This window comes from Carassius gibelio, chromosome B12, assembly GCF_023724105.1.
Source record: "Carassius gibelio isolate Cgi1373 ecotype wild population from Czech Republic chromosome B12, carGib1.2-hapl.c, whole genome shotgun sequence".
Classification (NCBI taxonomy): Eukaryota; Metazoa; Chordata; class Actinopteri; order Cypriniformes; family Cyprinidae; genus Carassius; species Carassius gibelio.
The window spans coordinates 15,486,738-15,501,485 of NC_068407.1; the positions used below are offsets into that span (position 1 = coordinate 15,486,738).

The following is a 14,748-nucleotide window of genomic DNA, read 5'->3' on the forward strand; positions in this document are numbered from 1 at the left end:
CCAACAGAATTGTAATGAGCAAACACTGAGCCTGTTGCAAATACAAACACTAGGCCATATTTACAATACTGGGGAATGGCCAGAATATAGACCGATGGAAGGGCTTCTACACCTAAGGCAGCGTGTGTTAAGGGGTTGACCAGTCTTCAGACCAGCGGCAAGATACTCAAAGTCATCGGTGAACTCCTGATTCTCGCCAAATTCCACCACGTCATTAAAGTGCTTCACGTGCTGAACAACGGTGAACAACTGTTGAGAAAGAGAAAGCAAGTGTTTAATCTCATGATGAAAATATTCTTTGATGGACAGTCTGGCCTTTTCGGTTCAGTGATTATAAAGAGAATGCTCACTTTCAGTTTACATAACCATTCACAATTTGGGTAAGACTTATATTTCATGCTTCTAAGTATGCAGAAATGGTTCAGGACTGACAACAACTGTTTGGATGCAGGACTGAATCTTTTTAAAAAAAGAATAAATAAATATATGATCTGACAATGTATGTCAAAAGTTGCACCTGTCACAAATTTCAACTTGAGCTTGTTAAACAATGTTTACTTCTCAATATTTGAAAGCTACTTTCTGTAAAATTAGTATTTACTTCCATGATTAAATGATAAAAATAGTTCCAACAGTTTTTGCTTATGGTACTGAAAATTGTGAAATTATACTGAAATTTAGGGGAAAGGTTAAATATGGGAAAACATTTTTCACACGTTTTATTTTATTATATCGGTTGATATAGATAATTATCACTATAGATATCAAATCTTAATTTCTTTCAAGTTTAAAGCCAGATTTTTGCTCCAAAGTAAAAGATTTTGAAACCAGACTTTTTAGTTTTTCTTAAAATAAATACCTTAAGAGAAAGGTATTTTGTGATTTTGTTTTAAATCTAGAAACAAGTTTCCGTTGCCTGATAATATTAACAATATTATTACTTTTTGTGTCTTAGAAATTTACATTTTATAGTTGTAGTAGCTTGAGTTAGGATGCAGGTGTAAATTTGTTCATTATCAAAATCAGTAACAGAAAAAATTTAGCAACCTCATTTTATATGGTGAAATTGTATTATTCAAATTTTTTTTTTTTTTATCCAGTGGTCTTCCATAGTAACATATATTCAGATCATGATGACCGCAGCTAAAACCAGACATATAATAACATTGCAACATGGTTTTTAGTTATTTGTATGAAAAAATGTAGTCTACATACATTTAGTGTAAATGCACAAACGCATCGCTTATTCACACATTGTGAGACCGTTGAATAATAAATGTCCCGTGTGTGACATATGACTAGCGCCCTTTCATTCCGCTTTTGGTGCATAAACATTATATCCAACATTTGTCAACCAGCCCTACTGGAATTGGTACAAACCACAAAAATATCTACTCAAATTACTGTCATATTAAAAATAATAAATAATTATTAAAAAGTCAGCTGCCTGAAGCAGATTAAGTTTTGTTCCACACAGCGCTCGCAAAGAAATGTAATCTCACGAGGCCAGCAAATATTATTTTACGCTTCATTTTTCATTGTTTGTTTATAATGTTAGCCTGCAGTCAAACATAGAGACCACAAAACAGAGTTATAATAAAATGAGGGTGGTCTGGAAACAATCCGAACGGCTTGCAGTTTAGATAAAAAACACGATTCAATGGGCAGAGAAAGAGGTGAGGGCTGTAACGTAGGTGGGCCTGAACAACTGTTTAACACCCACAGTCAGAATTGCTCCACAGAACATCAGTGCTTTCTGGACCCCATTAAAAAGATCTTTTTGTATTACTATAACAGTCCTTATGATCATGCCAGTGTTTTCAATATGCTGCCACTGAGACTTTCAAACTTAAAATTCATTGAAAAACAGCTGCACTACTTTGTATGCATATTCAGATTAAAGCTTTATGCCTTTATCATTGGTTCCATGCGACTGACTCTCAAATTTAATTGGCTCCAGCTTAGGCCTTTAGTGTAAAGTTGCCAAATATTCAAATGTCTAGTGCATTACAAATCTTTTAACTCAACAGTCTTTGTACTTCATATTAATATTAGCCTTTTTCAGAAGTGAAAGGGGGAAAAATGGAATCCATTTTTATTTCCAAGATAATGATAACTAAATATCACTTATTGAATTAAAGTGATGGCAAGCATACTACATCCAAAATGTTTGATACTGCATTGTGTAGCATGCTGTTTTAAAAAATAAAATAAAAATAGTGGTAGACAATACGCATAGTTTGCACGCTAACCAGGAAGGCTCTACATGTGTCAAAACAGATGGTGTTGTGAAGTATTTGCACTAACCTCCTTGTGTTCTTTCCTACATTTGAGTGCAGTGACCATGTCCTGGTAAGGTTCTGTGGGGACAGTGACAGACTTGATGACTTTGGGAGGAGGAGCTGGAGCCTTGAACACTCCGTCGTCCTTGTGCGAGTTCGACTCTTTACTGCCTCCCGATGAAGCGGCCTGTGCAAGAATGACAACTTGGAATTAAAACATAACAGCATGTTTGGAAGCACTGCAGAGCCGATTCACATATAGCCTGAGCTGCCAACAACCAACCCACTGCTGGTTATGCAACATGGAAACTAAAGATAGTGCTACAGAACATTATAGATTCATCATGCTGCGACTACTAAAAGGCCAAATCCACGACCAACTGCAATGCCGCTAAATAAAACACTCCAAAGACGGCCAAGCACCACATACACATACTGAATAATGCAATGTTTTGAAAACTCTAATATCTGTAGCCTTGTTTATAGGAACAGTTGAAATGGAGGCCAAGCTTTAATGAGAATCCTTACAAACAGTTGAAGTAAAGTGTAAGCATATCTGTCACTTGTGCATAATATTACAGCTTCCATGGTGGCAACAGATGCAGCCTGCCTAAATTGTATGGGATTGATTGTGTTTGGATGGCACATGTAGAGAGTGAGGGATAAGATGCTTGTTGGAAAAGAAGTGCATAATTAGGTCGTGTTTGAGGTACATCAAAATACACTATTTACTTAAACATACGTTCCTGCTTTAATGGTGAATTATTCATCATGGTCAGTTATGCTTGTTTTGGAATCAAGGTTGGGGGTTCGATTCCCCGGGAACACATGATAGGTAAAAATTGGTAGCCTGAATGCACTGTAAGTCGCTTTGGATAAAAGTGATATTGCATATTTTTTGCTAAATGCATATTTTTAAATTTAATTACATTTTTACAATTTTAGTTTTAATTTTATCTCTGAAAATACTTCATCCAGGCTGCCCAGTCTGCTGGTTAATGTTAACCAAGAGCTGAAACAAAAAATGGGTTGGGACAATAAATCGTTGCATCGCAATTCATGGCTCGATTCTGAGATTTCCGGAATGCATCATGAATCTCTCTTGAATCAATTCTGAGCATAGTTTTCTAACTGCAGGGGCCGGATTCACGAAACAATCTTAAGAATAAAATTCTTCTTAACTGCCAGTTTCTTCTTATTTTCTAACTTTCTAAAGAATATTTTGTATTCCCCAAAAAATCTTCTTAAGAATGTTCTTATTTTTTTCTTAAGATTGTTCTTAAGACAAAACCTAAGAAGAATTCAAATTCTTGAAAAGAATAATCTTAAAAATCATCGTAAATAACTTCTTAAATTTAGGACAGCCCCAGACAAACAATAATAATTATTTAATTAATTTATTGGGTTATTTCAAATTAATTGTTATATTTAAGCATTGCAACAACAGCTACATACAATACACAGGAGGACTAGGGACGTGGACGAGTTTTCTGAAGGGACAGCGAGACTGTTATTGTAAACATGATCGCTCATGATTAGCCTGTGTGTAACGCTGCTTTTTGCTGACTGCAAAACTCATTAGCAACTCTAAAACGAGTCAGATAGGGAGCTTTAATTGAACGCGTTAATATGAGCTTATAAATACATCATCTTTGGCAGTATTCAGTGCATATGAATGTGCAGGACGCATTTGGTGTAGAATCACGGACTCAAATACCGGAAGTGTTCCCTCAGATGAGAGTGCAAAAACAGCACAAAATGAATGAAACGTATCGCTGCAGCTTGAGACACACTGTTTTAAAAGTAACTTTTCAAAAACAGGCTGCATTAAAAACGTGAAGCTGAGCTCTTGTCAAAGTTGAAACGAAAATATACAGTCTATGGTACGTGCTTATGATTATTAGGATAATCTCCAGGAAGTGCAAGGAGACAATAGTGCACGTTTAGTCTTAAGAAAAAAATTAAGATGTTCTTAAGAATATATTTGAGAATTTTTCAAGAATTGCACTTAAGAACATTCTTACGAACTCCGGTTAATGGATGTGTGATGACACCGTTAATACCGGTACAACCGTGGGGTGGGGGGAAAGGAGGGGGTGTCCTCTTTTCCTCTCTTTTATGTAGCTTATAAATCCATGCACGTTATACATTTCAAATTATTGGCAATTGGCAATCCGGCGACAACTGCTTGAATGGATTAAAAAAAAAATGCTCACTGATATTAAACTTAAATGAAAACTTTTTTTTTAAAATAACGAATAAAAATACCACCATGCATAAGCTGAAAAAAACTGGGATCGGCAAACTGTGGACCAAAACAAATAAGAACCAAAGAACGTTTACTGCTTTGCCAATATTAGAAAGTTTTTTAAACGAAAAAGAAAATAAAATAGGCCTAAATAAATTAAAATGTAAATATGACAAAACCATATAAATAAGAAATGAATAGGGGGGGGGGGGGGGACTGTGGCCCGACTTTGGCTTCCTCCTCATTTTTTCTCCCTGTCACGGGAGCTGATGAGAAGCACACTATGAACAGCGTCCTGAGTCATACATGGGTGCTGCGGAAAGACGCCGAATGTCGCCGCCGGTGTGCATACACTCGTAGAAAACAATGTGTTCAAATTTATAACCTAATAATAACCTAATTCAGTTTGGGCTCTGCTGTTAATTGAAACTTATAGTAATGTAAAAGGGGCTCCCTATAGTTTAGAGCAGAAACTGAGGAAGATTTTTATCCCCAAAGAAATTTGAATTATAACTGAATATAAAGAAAACAATTATATATATATATATATATATATATATATATATATATATATATATATATATATATATATATATATATATATATATATATATATATATATATATATATATATATATATTTGGGGTGTAACGATATGCGTATTCGTATTGAACCGTTCGGTACGACGCTTTCGGTTCGGTACGCGGTACGCATTATGTATACCGAACGGTTCGTTGGAGTAATTTATTATATTTGTAAAAAAAAAAAAAAGAGAGAGAGAGAAATATAATGATATGCGTTCAACAAGGTAGCCCAATAACCCAAACAACGTAACAGGCAACGCCCCTGACACTCCCGAAGAAGAAAAAAACACCATCTTATATGTTTATGTTAGGCTACTCAGCAGGCGCTCGCTCACTCAGCACGCGCTGAAGGCTCGTTGCAAAATAGCCAATGCGTTTAACAGACTAGAAATGAGAAGATCCTCCAATAACCAACAGGTCTGGTGTTTGGGTGCACTTTGGATTCCCTTTAAGCTATAATGGTGATGGCAAGAGAGTGGTGGATAAAAAAAACAACGGTATGTCGCATCTGCAACATGACAGGGTACACCAGCGGGAATACAAAAAAAAAAAAAAAAAAAACAGCGGGAATATCTGGGATATATGCGTCAGTACTATCTGGGAAAAGACGAAAAAAAGGAGAAACATGCACGCAGCCAACTATCCCTGCAGCATTTAGAAACTATAGCTTACAGGGAATCCAACCCAAACACCAGACCTGTTGGTTATTTTAGGATCTTATATTTCTGGTCTGTTAAAGGCATTCGACATTTTGCAACGAGCCTTCAGCGCGTGCTGAGTGAGCGAGCGCCTTAGGGGCCGTTCACATATCGTGCCTAAAAACGCATGGAAAACGCTAAGCGCGTCTTTCTCCTCCTTTCCAAAGCGCTTGGGCAGAAGCGCTCATGAGGCGTCTGTCTTTGCTAAGCAACAATGACGTGCTCTCTCCATGAGACGCGGAAATTTCAGCGAAGGATAAATGGATTTGCAGCTCTAAAAATCGCTTGCAGTAGCTCTGCTACTAAATTTATTTCAAAATTGCAATCCATATACAACTATGATCAGCTGATCCTTCATCTTGGCTGAGCTCTCAACGTTGTTACGGGAAAGGATGAAGCTGATTGGTTGGTTCTTGTCACATGACCCGCGGTGCGCTTGCGGCATTCTGAAAAGTTGAGATGTTTTTACATTTTGCTATGTATCTAAAACGTATCGAACCGAACCGAACCGAACCGTGACATCAGTGTATCGTATCGAACCGAACCGTGAATTTTGTGAACCGTTACACCCCTAATATATATATATATATATATATATATATATATATATATATATATATATATATATATATATATATATATATATATATATATATATATAACATGACTGAACCGTCATGTTTGTGCATTGTTACACCCCTACTTGACAATAGTTAATGTAACAATATAATGCTGGTTATCAATGTTGTCTAGAAGAGACACCAGAGAAAAAATGTGTTGCGTGGCATCAAAGAGATCAGAGTTTTTACACAAAGGTGACTATAAACATTGTGGTGATAGCATGAGAAGTGCCAGTGCTGGAGTGCTTTATAAAGTTGGTTGTGACTGTGTGGGAGTGTGTAGTGTTTGGTCGAATATATCCTGTGCTTGGTTTTGTACTCACTGGAGGAGCCTGAGACCGTGATGGAGGCATGGGCAGCAGTTCTTCTGGCTCTGGCTGGTTCCAGTGTCTTGCATTATACACAGCTTTAGTAGGTGACTGCGGAAAGAACAGACAAAGACTGTTACACTCAGGACATTTTAATAAAAGAGCTTCGTATGCAGTCCTGAGTTCAGTGAACATTAAAAGTTTAATGGTTCATTAGATTGGTCTGACTTGCATCAAGAACAACAAATCCATTTTGAGATTAAACAGAAGTACCAGTTTACTTTGTCAAAATTAAAAACCTAAATTTTGCACATATATTTATCAGTGGCTCTTAATTAGAGAGCTTCCAAGGAGCCTCGATATGACATAATATACATTTTTAATTACAAAAACCTAACTCCAAGACCTGGAAAATTCATGTAAATTTTAAAGCACATTGGGCATTTTTATAAACACATACTTTTTTCTTTTTTTTTTAGTCTGGCAAGCCCTAAAAACATTTACTGTTACTAAAACATTTTAATTCTTCAAATAACAGAATGCAAGAGGGGGACTGAATATTGTTGAGAACAATGGAATCAAAAAGATTGAGAATCACTAATGTGAACAACAATATGAATTCAGATAACATTGTGAAACTACTTCTACAACCTGAGTCTGTATTTTGTATTTTGATTTATGCATTTATTCATTTTGTTGTCGGGAACAGCAGCATGGAGAGAGATTTTAAAGTGAGTCCATCCCCAAATAATCAGATTAGCGATCACTTTTTTTATTATGCCGTGGTGCATCTTGTAGCTAGGGGTGGGCGATAGACCAAAATATTGTATCATGATATGAGTAATTTTATATCACGATAACGATATATCTCACAATATAGTTACTTTTTTCCTTTAATAATGTTATGGTATTCAAATATTTGATACCACAGAATTTTCATAGTGCTTGTCACTAATGTTGATATCAAACTACTACAAGAAAAGAAAAAAATACTCAAACTGGAGATAAATAAACAATCAGTGATGAAATAAGAACAAGAAACTAGTGATTTAGTCAAGAGCAGTAAGAGATTTTCTCTCACAGTTGTTTGATTAACATGAGTGGCAGATAGGACCAATATTGGACAGCTTCCCCTTCAAGAATGAAGTACACATGCACTTTCTCTTGCAACTGTTTATGTTCCTTTAAGACCTAAATGACTGTGTTTATGAGGATAATTGCGAAGCCGGGCATTTGGATGCATATAAGTGTTTATGCAATCGTTCAAACCCAATAAACCAGTAAAAATGCTTACGAGCTCTATTTGCAGTTGATGCGTACCGTACGCACTACTCTTACACCGAAACAGAGACAGCATGCACATATAACCCTGTTGTTTGTGTTTCAACAGCCTAAAATAAGTCGTTTTAAACTGCAGTAAAGTGACGTGAGCGCGCATGCATCCCTGTGCATTGCATACGAGACTGCTGTCATTCAAATTATGAAAAAGTATTTCCATAAACAATGTATTTTGCATCACCACGAAATATACGATAGAGCATAATACATATATATATATATATATATATATATATATAGCCATTTCACCCAGCCCTACTTGTATCAGGTCACATTTTAAGAATTATTCAAATTCTTTTTTTTTTTCCTTTTTTTTTTATTGTGTCTGATTTGGAATTGAAGAAGATACAAGAACAATACAGGACAGTAAAGGACTACGAGCTGGGATTTGAACTCGGGTCGCTCAAAGGACAACCACACTGCAGGCTATTAGTTCCAACATTTTTGCAACTTTTACAAGTTGTGCTTGTCTGTCCAAAACTACACAATTAAGTGCAAAAATAAGAGCAAACCGCAAACCCCATTAAATTTTTTGGCCGTTTCCTACAGTGGTTTAAAAAAAAAAAAAAAAAAAAAAAACTTTGTTAATACACATGGTAATGAAGCAAACATATCAGCATTCTGAGCCAAGAAACATTGCGAAAAGAAACCTGTGAGGGTTGGGTGTAGAATTGTACAAGGGTTTAAGCAAGGAAACAAAACGTGTGAAAACTAAGAATACATCCAATATCCAAATCCACTCCAGTCATGAAGATAATGGTCTGTAAACATTTTCAATGCATAAGCTACTGCTCCAATCTGCACAAAGACAGTTATATTCCTTCTTCAACTGTAATCATATTTGTAATTAAAACTCATTAAGAAGTGCAACATTTCTCAGCTTGTTTGTGTTGGCGGAGTGTGAATTGACGCGCAGGTCATTTGTCTCAGCAGGAGTGCATTCAAAGCAGACTGCAGGAACATTCTATATATGAACAACTCACAGAAGATGCCAGATCAAGTCAAACTGCAGGGACTGACAGCACACAAACGGTCAAAAGGAGATGGGGTGGTAAAAGGGCACTTGGCTACAGGAGTAAGTGTAGGCACAGTCCACTGGGCAAAACTGAGACTGGGTTATTATTAATAATGAAGAGAAGATTCTGGCCCCCAACATAACTCTGCAGGAGACTGGATTTAATCTTCTGTAATTAAGAAGTGTTCCTCATGCTAGCAGGGAGTGAAAGTCTAGCTCCACCCCATGGAGAGCTCCACATGCTGGGCTAGAAACCACCATAAGGTCTTGCAGACAGAAATCAAAACTGCCCCCTGAAGTGTCTTTTTCTCTCTCTCTCTCTTTCTCTCTAGGAGTTGGAATATCCCCTCAAAAGTCTGGGAATGCTGTTGCCAAGACCTCCCAGAGGACCAGGCAGATAGTATAGAGCTGAAATGATACTCGCAAGCACATGAAATCGCCTCTAGCTATGAAAGCTCAGGTGTTGTTACATTAAAAAAAAAAAGTCACAATAAAATGCAAAATGTAACCGGAGCACTAATTAAGCATTGCTGCAAACTACTTTTAAGATCAGTGGAGTTTTTTACTGAGGTAGTAAAGAAAAAATAATAATTATCAGGTTGCTTTATGACAATTAATAATGAATCATGATTTTGATCAATACGGAGATTATAAGAATAATCATTAAAAGTATTATCATAGCTTCTTAGAAACTCTACAAATAAAGCACAAAAATATATCACATGATCCAAGTGTTTAAAATAATTATTCACTCGTTCCTAAAACCTTCCAAAAAGATCACCTCCTTCCCTCATCCATTTGTCCTGTTGTCAGGAGTAGCTCGAGCATGTGGAGTACATCAGAAATAGCACAAGGCATGTCTACTTCCTCCAATGTAGTCAATGTCGTTAATTATATAAGTGGCTCCAATTTTTTTTTTTTTTTTAGATGTGATACTCACATTTAGTGTAGAAAGGGCATCAAAGCAATGCACTGTAAAAATTGATGTTTGCCCTCAGTAAATATGGCTAATTTAAATAAGTAGATTTTACTTAGTTTTGTTTCATAACATATCAAGTTGATGGTTTAATTAATAAAGAAACACAACAAATAATTTTGTGTAAAATCAACAATACTCAAACATTTTGGATCCAGGCAGATACCACGTGATGACCTAGATTGACTCTGAAACTCGCAATTTGTGGTAGCCATTGTAGAAAACCAGATCTCAGAAGATGACTGCTCATCCACAGTGAAGGTAAGTGGCTGTTCTGTGAAATAATTAGAGCTTTTCTTTATCATATATTTTACTTTCAGATTGTCTGGTCTGTGTGAAAACAGGATGGTGCACAGTAGTTATATTTCACCGTCTGACACCCCAATGTGGCTTAATGCCACAGAACATTGCAAAACTCACACATGCAAGTCAACAAGAATACACTACATATTACATACTCCACTCTATACCACACACACACAATAACATACAACACCACAAATATTAATATAAAATTAAAGCATACTGATACTTAAGTGTTATTTGTTACAGAATGTTTACTGTTGTTCAGTAATCTGTATTTTAAATGTTTTAAAAGATTTTTAAGTTATATTTGTAAAAAATAATCATATATTCACCAGTTTTCTGTTTTGTCTTCCACTCATTGAAATATATAACTAATTTTAAAAGTATTGAGCAGTCCCAAGGTATTTTAATATACAACAATTTTAAATGATCAATCTAAATGAGCTTACATTTTATAATGGACTAAGCAAAACTATTATTGTAGAAATAAATTAAATGCATTAGTAAAATCTATTAAAATATTGTTACACCAACTAATACATTTGTCCACTGGGATACTCAAATGTTTTAAGCATTGCCAACTAAAGATTTTTAGGTAACCCTGCTTAAAATTCCATGTGAAATTTACTTAAGTAGAGGGATGCAAAAATGATGCACTATATTTTTAAGCAAATCTAGTGTAGTATTTTTCAATGTGGTTGTCAATGGATCAAAATCTTACTCCAGAGGCAGTTATATGCAAATGTATTTTGCATAGTTGCTTAAAATAAAGACCCTTTTTGTATTGAAAAGCAGGAGACTTGCAGGGTGTTTAATATATGGGTGTGCTTTGAGACTCCGCCCTCTTTGACATGGAAATCTTCTCCAGTTAATTTCCTTCTTTTAGATCAGGTAAAATTTGAGTTCTAAATCGATGACCCCTTTTTATTTGAGGAAACGGTGAAAAGAATAAAACAGCGTGTCTGACGAATGCTGTCTTTAGACGAATGAAAAGTATTGAAGTCATCCGAGTAGTGTTCTCAAGCTGTAAAATGAGGCAATTTAGACATCATCTTATTTACAAATCATTACAAATCATTACACACAGTAATTTGTACCAAAGTATGCAACAGCTAATGGATTAAAAAAAAAAATCATAAAATGAACCCATCAGCACCTGTGCATCAATAGCCATCCACTAATTAAGTTAGGTTTAAATATCATAATCATGTCATTACCAAAGTGTCTTAAGAACTTAGGAAAAGAGAAAATGGCTCTCTAGTTAAAGACACAACCTGTAGCTCTCAAGATTATTTCCCTACAGTCAGGCACTTCTCCAGCAGAGTTACTGCCATCCATTGCATCACCACAAAATCGGGTTTAACTTGTTTTTATTTTTTACTTGTATACACAGACTAGGGCTGGATATTATCAACTACCAAATGTTTAAAAAAAAAAACAAACAAAAAAAAAAACACCTTTGGACTTGGTAATACGTTTGCAAGCAATCTATTAACTTTTTTTTTTTTTTTTATCAGTTCAATACACCTAATAAAGTGTCTCCCAGATTATACTGTAAAAAAAATTATATTAATAATTATTTTCAAACTTTCACTCATGCTATGGCAGATTTGATCTTAGGAAAAGTTTAGTAAAATTTCCCAGATTTTAACACTATTTATTAATGGTAGATGGGAAGTTTAAGCTCATTTAGCACCACCGCACATATTAGTCAAAGTAAAATATATTTATATATATATATATATATATATATATATATATATATATATATATATATATATATATATATATATATATATATATATATATATATATATATATATTAAAAACAAAGAGTTAAAACAAAAACAAATAATCAAAATAAGGGAAAAAGAGTTTAATTGTATAATAATAATTAAAATAATAAAGCAATGGTTCAGAAAGCACAAGAGAGAGAGAGCAAAGGCAGCGTGCAAGTGAAATGTCTCCACATGAATTATTCACTCAGGAGAATGAGTCATTGAGAGTGTGTATCGAGCGAGAGGTGGGCAGGTCTGCCCCTGGCATGTTCTGCGGTGGCAGTTAATGTCACCACGATGCTGAGCTTTGACATGTTTCAAACACCTCTTACACTTCACAGGTCATGAAAAAGAACATCCCTCTTGACTCTTCATGTAACTACAATTAAAGAGAAATGAAAGGAATATTGTGGATTCAATACAAGTTAAGCTTAAATCAACTTAATGTGAGAACTAATGCTGCTTACCACGGAAAAGAGACAAAAAAAATGGGCGAAAGGAACAATCACAGTAATGTTCTTACAACTTAATTAAATGGGTCCATGAATAGTGAAGTGTAGTGAAGTGAAGTGACATTCAGCCAAGTATGGTGACCCATACTCAGAATTTGTGCTCTGCATTTAACCCATCCGAAATGCACACACACAGAGCAGTGAACACAAACACACACACTGTGAGCACACACCCGGAGCAGTGGGCAGCCATTTATGCTGCGGCGCCCGGGAAGCGCCCGGGGAGCAGTTGGGGGTTCGATGCCTTGCTCAAGGGCACCTAAGTCGTGGTATTGAAGGTGGAGAGAGAACTGTTCATGCACTCCCCCCACCCACAATTCCGTCCGGCCCGAGACTAGAACCCACAACCCTTCGATTGGGAGTCCAACCCTAACCATTAGGCCACGACTTCCCAAAAGGATATAAAAGGCTAAATGTACTGTAACAGTGATTTCTGTTGAAGAACTTTCAATAATTTCACGATTTATTCAGTGAAAGTTTTATTTGACCTGTGTCTAGGGCTGTGTATTTGCAAAAATTTGACGATACAATATGCATCACGATACCGGGGTTGCAATACAATATGTTGCGATACATTGCAGTACTGTAAGCAAGGCAATATATTGGGATATTTCTTATTTAAGAATAGGATATATCTTAGGAAAGCTGACATAAAGAAACCGTAGCAATAAATAAATACAATAAAAAATATTTAACCAGAACACAGTGGGATCCGCACTTGCAATAATCAGTCCCTGTCATATGGTGCAATCTGTTTTATTCTCGCTGTTGCCACCGCCATGTTGTGGAGTCGGTGTGTGATTTTTTTTGTGAAAGTGAAAATACTTTGTTTGGCCATCCAAAAGAGGACACAACTAGAAATCAGTGGTTAAGTTGTATTTACAACGCTGTTCCCAAACAGATCAACCCAAATATTCTGACGTGTGCAGCACATTTTACGGAGGAAGAGGACCGTTTCCTGTGAGAGTAGCCTAAAATGCTAGTGTCTGTTTCTATAGTGTGGCAGTTCTGTCTTTGCAAGGACAGTCTGGCACTTCTGACTCACAGTCTGTAAGTACATTTTCATATGTAAAGGATTTGCCATGATTCAAACACGAGTTTTGAACAGTGTAGATTTAAAAAATAATAAAAAATAAAAATTATATAAGTCATTAAAATCAGTAATTTTGTCCCCACTGAATGTAATAAATGTCTCGTTTACGCTGGGTTTTATTGTTTTTGTCTTGTTGCGCTGGGACACATGGCATCATGGTAAGGGGTGTAACATTTCCATCATAAGCTTAAGGACTTTGGCCAATCATAACACAATGGATAGCTGGCCAGTCAGAGCAGACCTCACTTTTCATAACGATGAGCTTTGTTAAAATCGATGCATTTCAGAAAGGCGGGGCATAGAAGAGAAACGAATGTGTTTTTTAACCTTAAACCACATAAACACATTGCATTAACACCAAATACACAAATTAATGTTCTTTTTAGCAACGTCATCTTACCCCTTAAAAAGTGCTTGCAAGATCCTTTAGTTAAATCTATACATTTTAAAGTGCTTGCACGATTTCTAAAGAAAACAAAGCAATTAAAACAAAGAAAGAAACTTTGGATTTCACAGGTTATTCAGTTTGTATTTATGTTCCGAATGGAATGACCGAGACCACGATGCGAACACCGCCCCAACTGCACAAAAACCCCATCATGAGAGAAAGCCGCAGCCACGTGGTGACCCTACTGTCCGCTGCGCCAGTCTCTTCACACGGGACACAGCCAGCTGCGGAACCAAGGTGCTATTCGTGCCGTTGTCTCGGGGCGGACATTACCACAAAAGCCCAAATGACACCACACTTCAGATTCGTACACAAAAATGGGAAATCCTTCATTACTAGCGGCAAACTATATTAATGCTAACATTAGTGGTGAGCCCTAATGCTGGTATTTCCTGTCACTGTTTAAGTTCAGAGATGAAGACTGCTATCTGTCGGTCAGGATGTAAACTCAAAACGAAACAACTGCCATGATTCTTGTATGAATTTTTATATATATGTATATATATATATATATATATATATATATATATATATATATATAT

The 14,748-nt window shown here is 35.9% G+C and overlaps 2 protein-coding genes across 2 annotated transcripts in view; one reads left to right on the forward strand and one right to left on the reverse strand.

Annotated features, from left to right (window-relative positions):
• LOC127968890 (serine protease HTRA1B) overlaps window positions 1–14,748 on the forward strand; it is a 433,724-nt gene that overhangs the window by 280,726 nt on the left and 138,250 nt on the right. The window lies entirely within an intron of this gene.
• Window positions 1–14,748, reverse strand: part of LOC127968888 (wings apart-like protein homolog) — a 76,422-nt gene that overhangs the window by 33,005 nt on the left and 28,669 nt on the right. Inside the window, 3 exon segments of the mRNA XM_052570284.1 lie at window positions 113–249; window positions 2,308–2,469; window positions 6,756–6,851. Coding sequence (XP_052426244.1) covers window positions 113–249; window positions 2,308–2,469; window positions 6,756–6,851 — 395 coding nt within the window.